The following is a 13,772-nucleotide window of genomic DNA, read 5'->3' on the forward strand; positions in this document are numbered from 1 at the left end:
TCACACTTGGCCAATAAAGAATCCTATCCTTTCCTATCCACTCCACTCCATTCCATTCCATTCTATTCTATTCTATTCTATATCCTGTCCTTCCCTTCTCTTCTCTTCTCTTCTCTTCTCTTCTCTTCTCTTCTCTTCTCTTCTCTTCTATTCTATTCTATTCTATTCTATTCTATTCTATTCTATATTCTATCCTCTCCTCTCCTCCTCTGTTCTATCCTATCCTATCCTATCCTATCCTATCCTCCTCTCCTCTCCTCTCCTCTCCTCTCCTCTCCTCTCCTCTCCTCTCCTCTCCTCTCCTCTCCTCTCCTCTCCTCACTTGTGGTCGTAAATTGAAGATTACCTGTATATTTTCATTACTAGCCGTCATAATTTATTTTCTTGGCTAGGAAAGAGCGTGGCCCAATAAAAGAGCGAGCAGTTTAATATTCTGGATTTTAATATTCTTATTCATGTACCATGTTTGCTTCTCGGGTCATCCAAAAGATTTATTTGCTTTCACTTTGTTTTTTGTTTTTTTTTAATGGCGATGGTTTGCTTTCATTCTTGGTTCAAAATTGCAGAATTCTGAACAATTGTAGATATAAACATGTTGGCATTAAAATGGCTGCTACTGTTATCCAGCAGGGTAGCAGTTTTCAGGAAATAGCTGCTATTAAACATGAAACAGGCTTTTACAATTCCATTTGGGTTAACTGCTTCCTATTAGGCCTGTCCTTTTTTAATCAAAAAAATAACCAAAACAGAAACTGAATTAAGTTCTTCTAAATATATATAAAATATTCATTTCCAGGACAATACCTATCCTGAGATTCTGAGGTCAAACTTGGGTTCTGTGGTCTTACAGCTGAAGAAACTTGGCATAGATGATTTAGTTCACTTCGATTTTATGGATCCACCAGGTATATATATATATTTAAGAATCCCTAAAATTACATTTGTGGATGTAATATTAAGCATTGGCAAGATACATTTTTTCCTTTTCTTATCATGAGTTAAAATAAATGTGTGTTCCCTGAATGTGAACATAACCAATTCGTTGTAGTGTAAAAGCCATCAGTCAGTGCCAATTTTTTTTTAAAGGTACACTTTATTATTTAAAAAAAAAAAACCTTAGCTGCTATACACTTTGTATGCAGAGCTCTTTGATAGCAAAGTATGTTAAACACATTGAGCAGTTGCTACAAGAATAACAGCAATATATTTAATATGAAATAACTTTAATGGGTCTTCAACCAGTATGGGTCATAAGGCTGTTTTACAAACCAGTTTGGGTTTCTTTATTAGATGTGGATTTAATTTTTGTTCCTGGAATTTGAAACTGCAGGAAAAGGTTAGATCCAACAAGGACTAGTTTTCATACACTAAATTCTATTGATGAAAGTCCTTTTTCTCGTTACTCTGTGAAAAGATAACTGAAGACATTAAGTCTTTCGCATACAATAGTTTACATTTTTTCTAGCAGCCTTTCCCAGCGTAACGGCTTCTGACTAGAAATTTGGGGAAATCTGGGTAGATTGTCAGAATGCACCTGGAGGAGGACAAGCCTGTATTATATATTGAGGAAAACCATCTTTATCTTACTATACACTGTGCCAGTTGTGCTTCTAACATCTTTTGCTCAGTTACTTTATCTGTAGCCAGGAAAATTGATTAAGGTCAGAGTTATAAAACTACAGGGACTTTTTTTGGCAGTAAATTTTCAAATACGTTGAATAAATCCATAGGTTTACAACAGATTTAGTGTACTATGGGTGAAAATACACCTAGAGGGGAAAACAAATAAATAAAATGAAGGCGTCTGTCCAAGTCTTTGGACATGGTTTTCTGTTAAATTGCCAAACTTAACAGACGATTAGCCATGTTTTTTCCTCCCAAGCTTCTTGCTTTTTCTTTTTTTTAAAAAATGTAAATTTGTGTGCTTTAGTTGCCCAGTTAGAGTTGCAGAATTGACCTCTTCTCTTCCACTGCCAAAAATTCAGCCAGGTAGTGATGGAGATGATTTCATTTTCCTGTACTTCACTGCCCATAGGGAGGAATTAAAACTCTTTTAACGGGGCTACACATGGAGTATGTTTGTTTATGTTTATGTTTTATTAAATTTATATACCGCCCTACTCCCGAAGGACTCAGGGCGGTGAACAGGCACAGAATAAAATACATAAATACAAAAGTTAGAAACAATTTAAAACCAAATTAAATAATTTAGCCCAAGCAATTAAAAAACCCCATAATTTAAAACAAATTTAAAATTTCAGTGTAAAAAATTAAAAAGAAAGGGGAGAAAATTAGGCCAGGCCGGCTTGCTGGAATAGGAGGGTCTTAAGAGCACGGCGGAAAGTGCGCAGATCCGGGATCCTCCGTATCTCCGGGGGGAGCTCGTTCCAGAGTAAAGTTTGGGGTAGTCCCAAATGGCAAGAATTCAGCAAGAGGGGGAGGGGAGGGGGAGGGGAGGTCAGCCGACAGAATCCATACATCTCCATGTGCATCCAAAGGGTATACAGGTAGCCCTCGACCTACAACAGTTCATTTAGTGACTGTTTGAAATTACAGCGGCAATGAAAAAAAAGGGACTTACAACCATTTTTCACACTTAATGACCGTTGCAGCATCTTTACGGTCACATGATCAAAATTCAGACATTTAGAGGCCGGCTTATATTTATGACGGTCGCAGTGTTCTGGGGGGGGGGTGTTCACGTGACCCCCTTTTGCGACTTTCTGACGAGCACAGTCAAACAGGGAAGCCAGATTCGCTTAACAACCGGGTTGCTAGTTTCAACACCTGCAGTGAGTCGCTTAGCTATGGCAAGTGAGGTCATAAGATGGGGCAAAGCTCACTTAACAAATGTCTCGCCTAACAGCAGAACTTTTGGGCTCAGTGGTGGTTGTAAGTCCCGGGACTACTTGCAGGAGTGGATCCCAGAGTCAGCAAGCACTGGCAACTCAGCAGCTGGGGGCCTTGATACCTGAAAACAAGAGGAGAATAGACTGAAATAAAGAGCATATTTTGTATTAAAAAATAGAAGAAAAATGACAATCATGAAAAGCAACTGGGTATCTAGGACTCCTATAATAATGCCTTGCCATCATTTAATTTGGATGGTGGAGATAACACGACCAATACATTCAAAGTAGTAGCTCCAAGGGCTTGTAAATCTACTTCAGTGGTGTTCACTATAATATTTTAAAAATAATTAGAATGTTGAGAAGCCTGTCCCAAGCTAGGAAAATGTATTCATCTCAAATATAGCAGAATAAGTATTTTTTTATTTACAACCTGGAAGAAATCCCAAAGGTGCTTTTTCCAGAGGCAACTGGACTCCCTTGTTTTCTCTTCGAAGACGTTTCGCTTCTTATCCCAGAAGCTTCTTCAGTTCTGACTGAATAGTGGGGAATGGAAGGATTGATACTCCTTGCAGACAGCTGGTCATTTGCATCCTTTTAGAGAGTCGTTGAGGCCGCTCGGAGGTTTGATTGCATCTTCAGGGTCCAAGTGGCCTCAATGACCCTCTAAAAAGGATGCAAATGACCAGCTGTCTGCAAGACGTATCAATCCTTCCATTCCCCACCATCCAGTCAGAACTGAAGAAGATTCTTGGATGAGAAGCGAAACGTCTCCAAAGAAAAACCAGAAAGTCCAGTTGCCTCTTGGAAAAAAATCACCGTTAGGACAATTCTGACCTGGATGATTGAGAATCTCCATGGACATTAAGCTGGAAGAACCCCTGTAAACCTGTCAGTCTGCGGCCAACTCTCTGGATTGCGCACTACTCCAAAGCCAACTCCGTTTTAATTGCTACTTATCTCTGAATTAATTTGCGTGCCGTTCGTTTTGCATTTTGGCAGCTCGGAACTAGCATTGCTCACCAGCGATCTGCTTGTGTGTTTGTCCGTGTGTGTGTGTTTTTTTTTTTTGCAGCTCCAGAAACCTTGATGAGAGCCTTAGAGCTTCTGAATTACTTAGCCGCTTTAAACGATGACGGAGATTTGACTGAACTGGGCTCCATGATGGCGGAGTTTCCCCTTGACCCGCAGCTGGCTAAAATGGTTATTGCAAGTTGCGACTACAACTGTTCTAATGAGATTCTATCTATTACTGCCATGCTGTCAGGTAATAGCAGGGACAGAGATGCCAATCAAAACCCAGCTCTCCAATTAGGGGAAGCTTGTAATATTCCTGCAACAGGACTACTTACGGTCTTTAAAAAAAAAAAAAAAAAGCTTGATTTGTGCCGATCAGACGTACTCTGTAGTAGGCTTCACAGTGGAGTAAAAAAATTGCGTAAAAAGAAACCAACGTTGAAGCTACAGAAGTCATTGTGTGTGGAAAAGGGAAGCCTAACTCGTCTCACGTCCAGAAAAAAATTCCTTTTACCCATTAAGGATTGCAAAAATCGTAGGAAAAACACTTCTTATTCCTTAGAAACTGTAGTTCTTAAGCCCGTTTCTTGCTATACGAAAGTGAGCAATAGCAATAATAGGAACTGGCTTTTGTTTTTATGGTCCTGTAAATTTGCGATAGCCTGCTTCACGACTAGTGCATTATAAAGATACGAGAGAGAATCCTCACAAGGTTACACAAAGTTGGAAAAAAAAAACATTCATTGTTTAAAGGGCATGTTGGAAGGAAAGGCGGCAGCCTTAACATGATTATCACTGCATACTATATTTTTTTAAAAACTAAAAGTAGAAGCCAATACGATTGGGGTGTGTTGAGGGTGGGGTGGGAAATTGGTTTGAACAACAATCTTTGGTTATCATGGATGGTCTTTCCTAGCTAGCAGTGCCCAGTTGGTTCCTAGAGCCTGACCATGTGAATTTTAATTTTTTAAAATATATATTAAAAGAGCTTATATGCCGTGCACTGCTTTGAAAGCTGGGTTCCCAGGGAAGCTGCTATTTCAGACAGCCAAGCCCTAAACACCTGTTGATCACGGAGAATTAAACTGTGTTTTTTGGGGAGTCCTGGCCTAAACCTTTAATTGTCCCTTTCTGGAGAAAACCAGTTCAATACCAGGAAAAGCCAGGGGAAAATATGATGTGCTTAAAGCCTCCTTATCTAATTGAATATCATTTAAGTATTTGTGTGGGACGATGGGGATATTACCAGTTAAGGAGTGCCAGAGGGGGATATATTTTTGGGGTGGGGTGGGGGTCTCAAAATGTGCACGTTCGTAGTAGAGCATAAGATAAGGTGAAGGCTTTTTTTGGTGAGACAAGCCATCACGTTTATTGTTAGGGTATTCTTCCTTTTTGTTTTTTTCCTCTAAAAAAACTAACTACAATGTTTATTGCCGAATTTTGACACTTCAGACTCAGAGCAGCTGGGCAGGGCAGAATCTCATTGTCTTGAGTAAAATTGTCGCCTTATTTGCGGAGGTGGTGGTAGGTTGATACCTGCCTTTTCACGCCATCCTACTTATAGGAACTTGAATTCTTAAACGAAGTGGCTATGTGTTATTCCCTCTAATTGCATATGTGAGTATTTTGACTTTTAAAAAAAACAACAACCACCTTCTCAGTAAACTGGAAAATGTTTATACGCACATAACGTACATATGATGAATTTATGGTTCTTCAAACTAAGGATGTAGCATATAAATATACACACAGCGGAAAAGAAAATTGTGGGGTCATTATCTCCTTGGACATAGTTGAAGAACAGTTGTCTCTACACTGGTTTCCAGAAAATGCCACTGACTTCTCCCCACATACTACACACTACACACACACTAGTAAACACAATCAGATTGAACCAAAAGAATACGAGAGCCATCTAATAACAGGCTCAGAATATCGTCTTCCCAGAAGTAATCCATTAAATTGAGATCTTCACTGTGGGAAGAGTTGAGATGGCAATCTTGGAACGCTCTTAGGCCTAAACAATAGGTAGAAAATGTGAAAGAGAAGCAATAATTTGCTGACTAAAACTCTTAAATTGAAATAATCCCATTTCCACCCCCTAAACTAAGAGCTTCCACTAAATGGTAATAACAAATTAGTACTGCTCTTCGTTATTCAATTTGCAGTATAAACAGGATTTATGGATGTACTTAGGTAGTTTTTGTGCTTCAATATTGATGGTTTTCGGTAGCCTTAGTTCCACACAATTTCATGTTTTCAGTTTCTGGATGTTGACTTCAATGGGTTTTTTTTGCAGAAACGTTGCTCTTGACACTTCCACTTCTTAATTTAAAAAAAAAAAAGGTGCTATAAGCAGTAGGCCTTTTGCAATATTGCTGTTGGCATATTGGCAAGTTGTTCATAGTCTTCAATTTCTGTACTTATTTTTGCAGCCTTTTCCCAGCGTTCCTAAAAAAGGCCAATGTAGAAATTGTGCAAATGATTAACATTTGAGACAAAACGTCAAGTGGAAATGTTCGAATTTGGGTTCGGATCAAGATCAAAATTTCAAGGCATTTGAGGGACAGTGTTTTTTTTAAAACCTGTTCTCTGCAGGGGGATTAATTGTATTTAAACACCTATATAAAACTATATAAAATGGGGGGATTTTAACAGGATCTCTACCGAAATGATCCGTTTTTTTCCTACGTAAAAGTCATTTAAAAAAAACAAAACAGACTTTCAAAGTTTTGAACGAATTGGTTTGTGGGATATTGACCTACTCTATACCATGAAAGTACGGTTCCTGTACCTTCCAAATGATAAGCGCAGGGCACTAGATCAAAGAGAAGGCTCTGTGTAAAGAGGTTGAGCCTCGTCTCAGTCCACAAATACATTTCTTAACCTCCGATAAAGCTGTTGGGCGTCGACCTTCCACCACTGCCGCTGCGATCCTAGCCCTGGGCCGCCACGGCCCCCCCCTCTTGTTCACCCGTGCTTTTGTCCACCGGTGCTGATAGCGATGCTTGCTGCCGGCGACGGAGCTACAATGCAATGCCTTAATCACCCTTTTTTTGTCAGTAGAGGGGATGTTTGCCTAAACGTTTTTAATGGGCTCATTTTCTCGAACGCCCTCCTTTTCCCCCCCAAAGGTTGCTCTTGACTCATGGATTATTTCCCTGGGGATGCTTGGTCTCCACAGCGTACGGCAGAGCTATCAGCATTCGGTTCCTTGCCATGGTTCACACCCCTCTTCCAGGTTGATGGCCTTCAGGATAGACTCTTTATTTTATTTTTTTATTTTTTTATTATTTTTTTCCGTTTCGGATGCCTACTTCTAGTCCAAATAATCAGGCCTTCTGTAGCTTTGAAACCCCTCTTGTCTTGCAGATGTGGTTAGGTGTTGATGTCCCAAATCAAGGTAGTAGGCAGCCCAAGATGCAGTTGGAGGCCATCCTGCCCTGCCCTATGCTCTGTGAACTGACATAGCTAGGCCTTGTACCTCTGTCTGTGAATGCGTGACTCATCGATATGGGCGTTTGTGTTGGGCCCATACCAACCTTGTTTAGTCCCACAGTGTTTTGTTCGCCCCACGGAAGCCAAGAAAGCCGCAGACGAGGCCAAGATGAGATTCGCCCACATAGACGGAGATCATTTGACGTTGCTGAACGTCTACCACGCTTTCAAACAGAGTGAGTAGAAGTCCTCGGCGCCAGTTGGGTTGGCCGTCAGAATTCCAGCCGGAGGAATTGTTTCCCCCTGGAGCCGGCCGCCTGCCTTTCACGGCAATTTTCACGGGCTTTTATGTCTCGGGGGTTTTTTTTCGTACGTGTTGTCTAGTTTTAGGTAGCTTATAACCGAGGTTCACAGTTTGCAGTTAACTTTTATTTGTGGTCTTGACTCTTTAGCTGTGCTGCTATATTTAGTTTTAAGACCACGACTACTCTGGTCCAGAAAAACACACACACACACACACACACACACACACACACCAAAAAACATTCTTACTTGCTATCAGGATTGGGAATCTGTAATGGAAATGGGGAAAATACCACCTTTAGAAATACCATTCAGGAAGAATGTTCCTAAGATATCGGTAAATGCTGGCTAAAAAGGAAAAGGCAGTCTTATTTGCAGATTAATATGGAAACAAAATCAATCAGAATAGAGCTGGAAGGGACCTTGGAGGTCTTCTAGTCCAACCCCCTGCTCAAGCAGGACAACCTATACCATTTCAGATAGGTGGCTGTCCAGTATCTTAAAAACCTCCAGTGATGGAGCTCCCACAAGTTCTGAAGGCAATTTCTGTTCCACTGATTGATTGTCCTCACTGTTAGGAAGTTTCTCCTTAATTCCAGGAGGGTTGCTTCTCTCCTTGATTAGTTTCCATCCATGGTTTCTTGCCGTGCCTTCAAGAGCTTTGGAAAATAAGTTGACCCCCTCCTCTTTTTGGCAGCCCCTCAAATACTGGGAAGACTGCTATCATGTCCCCCCTAGTCCTTCTTTTCTCTAGACCCTAGAAATAATTCAGTCTGATTAAATGTATAGTTATATATTGCTGAATGGATTTTGCATTTGCATGCAATAAAATACTGATTAGTCACCAAAGGAAACTAGGTTATATAGATTCTTCATATTCTTATAAGAACATTGTTTTGGGGAGGGGGGAATTGACACCGGGTCTGTGAAGTCCACAGAACCCCCTGCTGTTTAGTTGGCTAAGCCTTGTGGGACTTTACAGAATGCATAAGGCAGATTTTATTTTATATACCAACCCATAATCATTTCCTTCGGTTTACTTGATTCCCCCTTGTTGCTTCCTATTGTCCCGGCTTCCTTGGGAAAAAAAAAAGAAATTAAACAATTTGGGGTTTATTTCCTTGGCGCTGCAGCAAATGTCGCTTTTTATTTTTACTTAAAAAAAAAGAAAAGAAAAGAACGTATCACTGAAAAGATCGTAATTCAAGAGTTTAATTGGTTGACTTGATTTGGCCATCCGGCTGGTTTTCTGATTGTGTATTTGTTTTAATTCGGTATAAAATGCTCAGTTTTAGATGATTCATGCCTTTCTTTCTTTTTTTTTTAAACGTTGCAGATCATGAATCGGTTCAGTGGTGCTATGACAACTTCATTAACTACAGGTCCTTGATGTCAGCGGACAACGTACGCCAACAGCTGTCACGAATCATGGACAGGTTTAATTTGCCGCGTAGAAGCACAGACTTCACAAGCAGGGACTATTACATCAATATACGAAAAGCATTGGTTACCGGGTACTTCATGCAGGTATGTCCCCAAAATAAAGGAAGGAAGTCTCTGTATAATTTTCTGTTTCTTAAATCTTTTGTTGCTGTTAAATACAGTCTTAAGTTACTGCTAATTTTACAGCATAAATTAATCTTGCTAATTTCAGGGCGGAAAGCAGAAATGGGCCTGTCCTATCCCATGTTTCCTCCTGAAGGGATACCTGAGAATACAAACTCTGAAGAATTTTAGTCATCTTGAATTTGTAGCTCTGCTAGCTTTTGTTAATCCCCTTAATGAAATATTTCTGATATGCATATACTACCTACCTCTATTTACTGTATTTTTTTGGTCTATAAGACACTCTGGACCATAAGACGCACATTAGCTTTTGAGGAGGAAAACAAGAAAAAAAAAATCAGCCTCTGCTTCCCAGCATCCATCTGGTATTCATCTACTGCCAGGGAATGCTGGAGCCTTTGCTGCTGAAGCAGCTGATTGGTGGTTGCATCGGCCTCCCAGAATACTGCCGATTAGCTGTTCCAGATGGGGATTGCTGCCGCTGTTCGCTGCCATTCGGTGGTGGCAATCGCCAGTGGTGGTGATAGGCGGTGGCGATGATCCCCGCCGTCTAGAACAGCTGATCAATGGTATTCTGGGAGTCCGATCCAACCGCCAATCAGCTGCTCAGCAGCAAAGGCTCCAGCATTCACCGGTGGCGGCAAACGGCGGCGGTGATGACAGGCAGTGGCGGCATGTGCCACCGCACCAACCCCCTCCCCCTGCCACAATATTTGCTCTATAAGACACACAGACATTTCCACCCACTTTTGGGCGGGTGGGTGGGGGAGAGTGCGTCTCATAGACCGAAAAATACGGTATTTATTTATTCAGCTTGCAGGGCTGCCCAGCTCACAGATGGTTTGCATACAATTTTGGAAGTTGTCATAGCTCCAAAGCTTGACAACCAAGGACCCTAGTCGATATACCTCAATAGATTTAATATTCTTGCCTAGCTCCATGGGATCAGCCAGGTCTTCAGTTCCTCACCAAAGACCGCTGGGTTGGAGGCGTCTACATTTTAGAAAAGGCGAGCAAGAGACGGCCCTGGTTCTGATCAGATATTTGATTGAAGAGACTCCCTTGCACGAAAACAGCTGCCCGTGTCCAGAATTAAATTCAAACCGTGTAAAATGGAAAGTCCTTGCGGTCCAGCGAGGGTTAGAGACATAAGAAAGGATACTTGCACATCGTAGCGTTCTGGTTGGGAGGGGGGCAGGCAGAAAATCACATTCTCAGATTTTGGGTTTTCATTTCCTGCTGACAGATTTTCCTACCGCCAGAGACTTCTAGGAGCAGAGAAATCATGCGTAAGTCTAACTGACCGCTGTTACTGCGTACCTTGGCTTGAGAGAGTGACCTGTCATCTCCTTCTCGTAGGTGGCACATTTGGAGCGGACGGGACATTATTTGACAGTGAAGGATAACCAGGTGGTGCAGCTGCATCCCTCAACAGTTCTCGATCACAAACCGGAATGGGTGCTTTACAATGAATTCGTTCTTACCACAAAGAACTACATTCGCACTTGTACAGACATCAAGCCAGAATGGTAAGCCTGTTTTGTCTTCAAAGCTGGGTTGTTGGTTTTTTTAACACAATCCCCAGTTGACAGGGAAGTGCCTACATTTGGGCGAAAGTCGTTGGCCTTTTTGTCTCCCGAGCACTAAAAGCCACGTTCTCTTTATAAACTCTAGGAGACTTGGAACAGGAATTAGATTTGCCTAATCGCAGTTGTTTTTCCTTTTGATTCGAACACGTGTTGTTTGTGGATAAAGCCACGGGGGAAGACGGGATCGCCTGAATAGCCGTAAAGAGAAATTGGGCTCCGTCTTCTCCGTAAGCAGAGAGAATAAATTTAAAACGCCAGCTGTTATTAATAGCAAAGTTTTAAAAGAACATTGCTGTTTTCAGTAATATTTGGGTTCTTTTGCGAAGCCGGATTTTAAGAAGTAGAAGAATTCAGGCTGAAGTCTTAAAACGAGGGATCGTAACTGAAAATGTATTGTCTTCTTAGATAATAATTGTATTTTTGTTATTTGGAGCATGCATGCTGATGGCTCAAAGATTTTATGGGCATTTTCCTTCATAGCTACCCAATTTCCCAATCTTGTCTGATTTTTTCTTCCTTTATTTCGAATGCTTTTAGGTCTTCTTTAAAAAAAAAAAAAATGAAATACATGCCACCAAGCAGCATTTTCTAATACTACCTTTAAGAATACCTCTATGCAGACATGGAACGTGGGCTAATTTTCTAGCTAATGTGCCCGCTGTTGCCCAATCCATGGCAGCCATCTTGTGACCGCACCCACAACAGAATTCCAAGCACAAGCCCAGAAGTTTGGCTGCTTTTGATTAACTTGGCTTTCTTGGGGGGGGTCTTCTAAAAATATCCTTGGTAACTTTCTTTAGACTGGAAATACCTTAGTAGCTTTTTTCTTCTACTTAGAGAGTAGCACCAAAGAGTTTGGATTATACCCAGGAGTGATAGTGGTGGGGATTTGAGTGCCCCCCCTCCCCGCCCCCCGGGTCTTCGTGTCTTTCTGGTTTTCCTTCACCTCTGAACTGTGCAAATCATCGTTTTCTTCTAGGGAAGAATTTAAAATCAAAATCCTGGAATTTATAATTTAAGCCTGAATTTCAATTAGGTTCCAAAGGAGAAATATTGGATATATTAGATGATTAATTTACAGGGGATAGTCCTTGATTTACAACAGTTGGTTTAGTGATCATTCAGTTACGATGTCACTAAAAAAAAGGTGACTTATGACTATTTTTCACACTTATGACCACTGCAGCATCGTGATAGAAATCTAGATGCTTGGCAACTGACTCGTTGCAATGTCTGGGGGGATGGGTGGGGGTGTCACGCAACCCCTTTTGGGGACCTTTCGACAAGCAATAGGGCAGCTGGATTCACTTAACAACTGTGTCTCCAATTTAACCACCGCAGCGATTCACTTAACAACAGTGGCAAGAAAGGTGGTAAAATGAGGCAAATTCGCTTATAAAAGTTTCACTTAGCAAACATCAGTTTTGGGCTCAGTTGTGGCCATAACTCGAGGACTACCTATATACTATAGAGAATTCTTTGGCTTTGGGTGGGATAGTAGAAACACAATATCAACACAATAACAGTAGCAAATGGTTTTCCTACAGTACTGTAAAAAATAATATAACTGAGGGGAGATAAAATAGGGGGAAGGAGTATTTGTTTCTGTAAAGGCCATTTGATAAACTATGAAATCTAAACTGTAGTACCTGAGGGCAGGACAAGAAGCAATGGATAGAAACCAATCAAGGAAAGAAGCAACCCAGAACTAAGGAGAAATTTCCTGACGGTGAAAACAATTAACCAGTGGAACAGCTTGCCACCAGAAATTGTAAATGCTCCAACACTGGAAGTTTTTAAGAAGAGATTGGGCAAAGATTTGTCCAGAATGATATAGGGTCTCCTGCTTGGGGAATGGGGTTGGACTAGAAGACCTCCAAGGCCCCTTCCAACTCTATTATGATTATTGATTAACCTAACTACCTGCCCCTAATTCATGAGGAAGCAACCAACAGTAGCATATTTGTCATAGGGCTTCGTTTGCTTCTGCTTCTATCTGCTGTTTTACCCATCACCATGTAAAAGAAAGCATCTTTTCATGCCTACTAATATTGCACAAACGTATTTGGCCAGTGAATTAGTCAAAAGTTCTTTGAAATCCCAACTAGAATTTTGAGCTCGTTGGATTCCACCAAACCATCCTTTTATTTTTTTATATTTAGTTTGTTATTTGGTATTCTGTAGGAATCGTTAACCTTTGGTTTAACTTCTACCACTTGAATATTAGTTTTCCAGATGAACGCATAAAAAATATAGTGTCTTTGCATTACATAGGAGGAATCAAAACTCCCTGGATTATCTGGTTACCCTTTACTATGAGACATTCCTACTACTAGCCAAGCCATTGCTATGTAGCTGTGTTACATTCGACTGTTTTGTGTACGTGACAGACTCTTCCCTTTCTTTGGCAGGTTGGTGAAAATTGCTCCCCAATATTATGACATGAGTAACTTCCCACAATGCGAAGCAAAGAGGCAGCTGGACCGCATCATCGCCAAACTCCAGTCCAAGGAATACTCGCAATACTGATAATTTGCCTTTTTTTTTTTTTTTTTGAGTCGAACTTGTTCAGAGAAACAGCTGAAAACGACAAACGGAGTTTCCTCAGTTCCAGGTTGTGCTCTTTTGCCTTTATTCGGGAGCTTTTTAATTTTCCTTTACAGTAAATATTCCATTTTGATTTCATACATTAAAAAAAAAAAATGTATGCCTCTTTTTATTGTGTTCACACTGTAACTCATAACGACGGGGGCAAACGCTGATCAATGTTTTGCAGTTTATTAAAAGTAGTTTTCTCTCTCTCTCTATAACAATGTTGTAAGCATTTCTTTAGAAATGGTTGAAAAAAATGCTTCTGAAATGTGATTTATCGACCATGGCATGCATGATCGTTGTAATTGTTGACATTCCTTTTAGAAGTTGTGAAATGTTACAACGTGCTTATGTAGACGCGACCTTCAGCTTCACTACAGAAGTGTACTGACTTCAATAAAGTCTATTTATACTAAAA

General features: G+C 40.7%; 1 protein-coding gene across 2 annotated transcripts in view; it reads left to right on the forward strand.

The window, feature by feature from the left end:
- Positions 1-13,772, forward strand: part of DHX15 (DEAH-box helicase 15) — a 39,321-nt gene extending 25,549 nt beyond the window's left edge. For both annotated transcript variants that reach the window (XM_034426281.3, XM_087875546.1), the window contains exons 9-14: positions 797-905; positions 3,925-4,116; positions 7,418-7,540; positions 8,944-9,134; positions 10,533-10,702; positions 13,174-13,772. In XM_034426281.3, the coding sequence (XP_034282172.3) occupies positions 797-905; positions 3,925-4,116; positions 7,418-7,540; positions 8,944-9,134; positions 10,533-10,702; positions 13,174-13,291 (903 nt within the window). In that variant the 3' untranslated portion in view covers positions 13,292-13,772. The remainder of the gene's footprint in view (positions 1-796; positions 906-3,924; positions 4,117-7,417; positions 7,541-8,943; positions 9,135-10,532; positions 10,703-13,173) is intronic.

Source organism: Pantherophis guttatus, chromosome 8 (assembly GCF_059756535.1).
Source record: "Pantherophis guttatus breed Tessera chromosome 8, ASM5975653v1, whole genome shotgun sequence".
NCBI classification, from domain to species: domain Eukaryota; kingdom Metazoa; phylum Chordata; class Lepidosauria; order Squamata; family Colubridae; genus Pantherophis; species Pantherophis guttatus.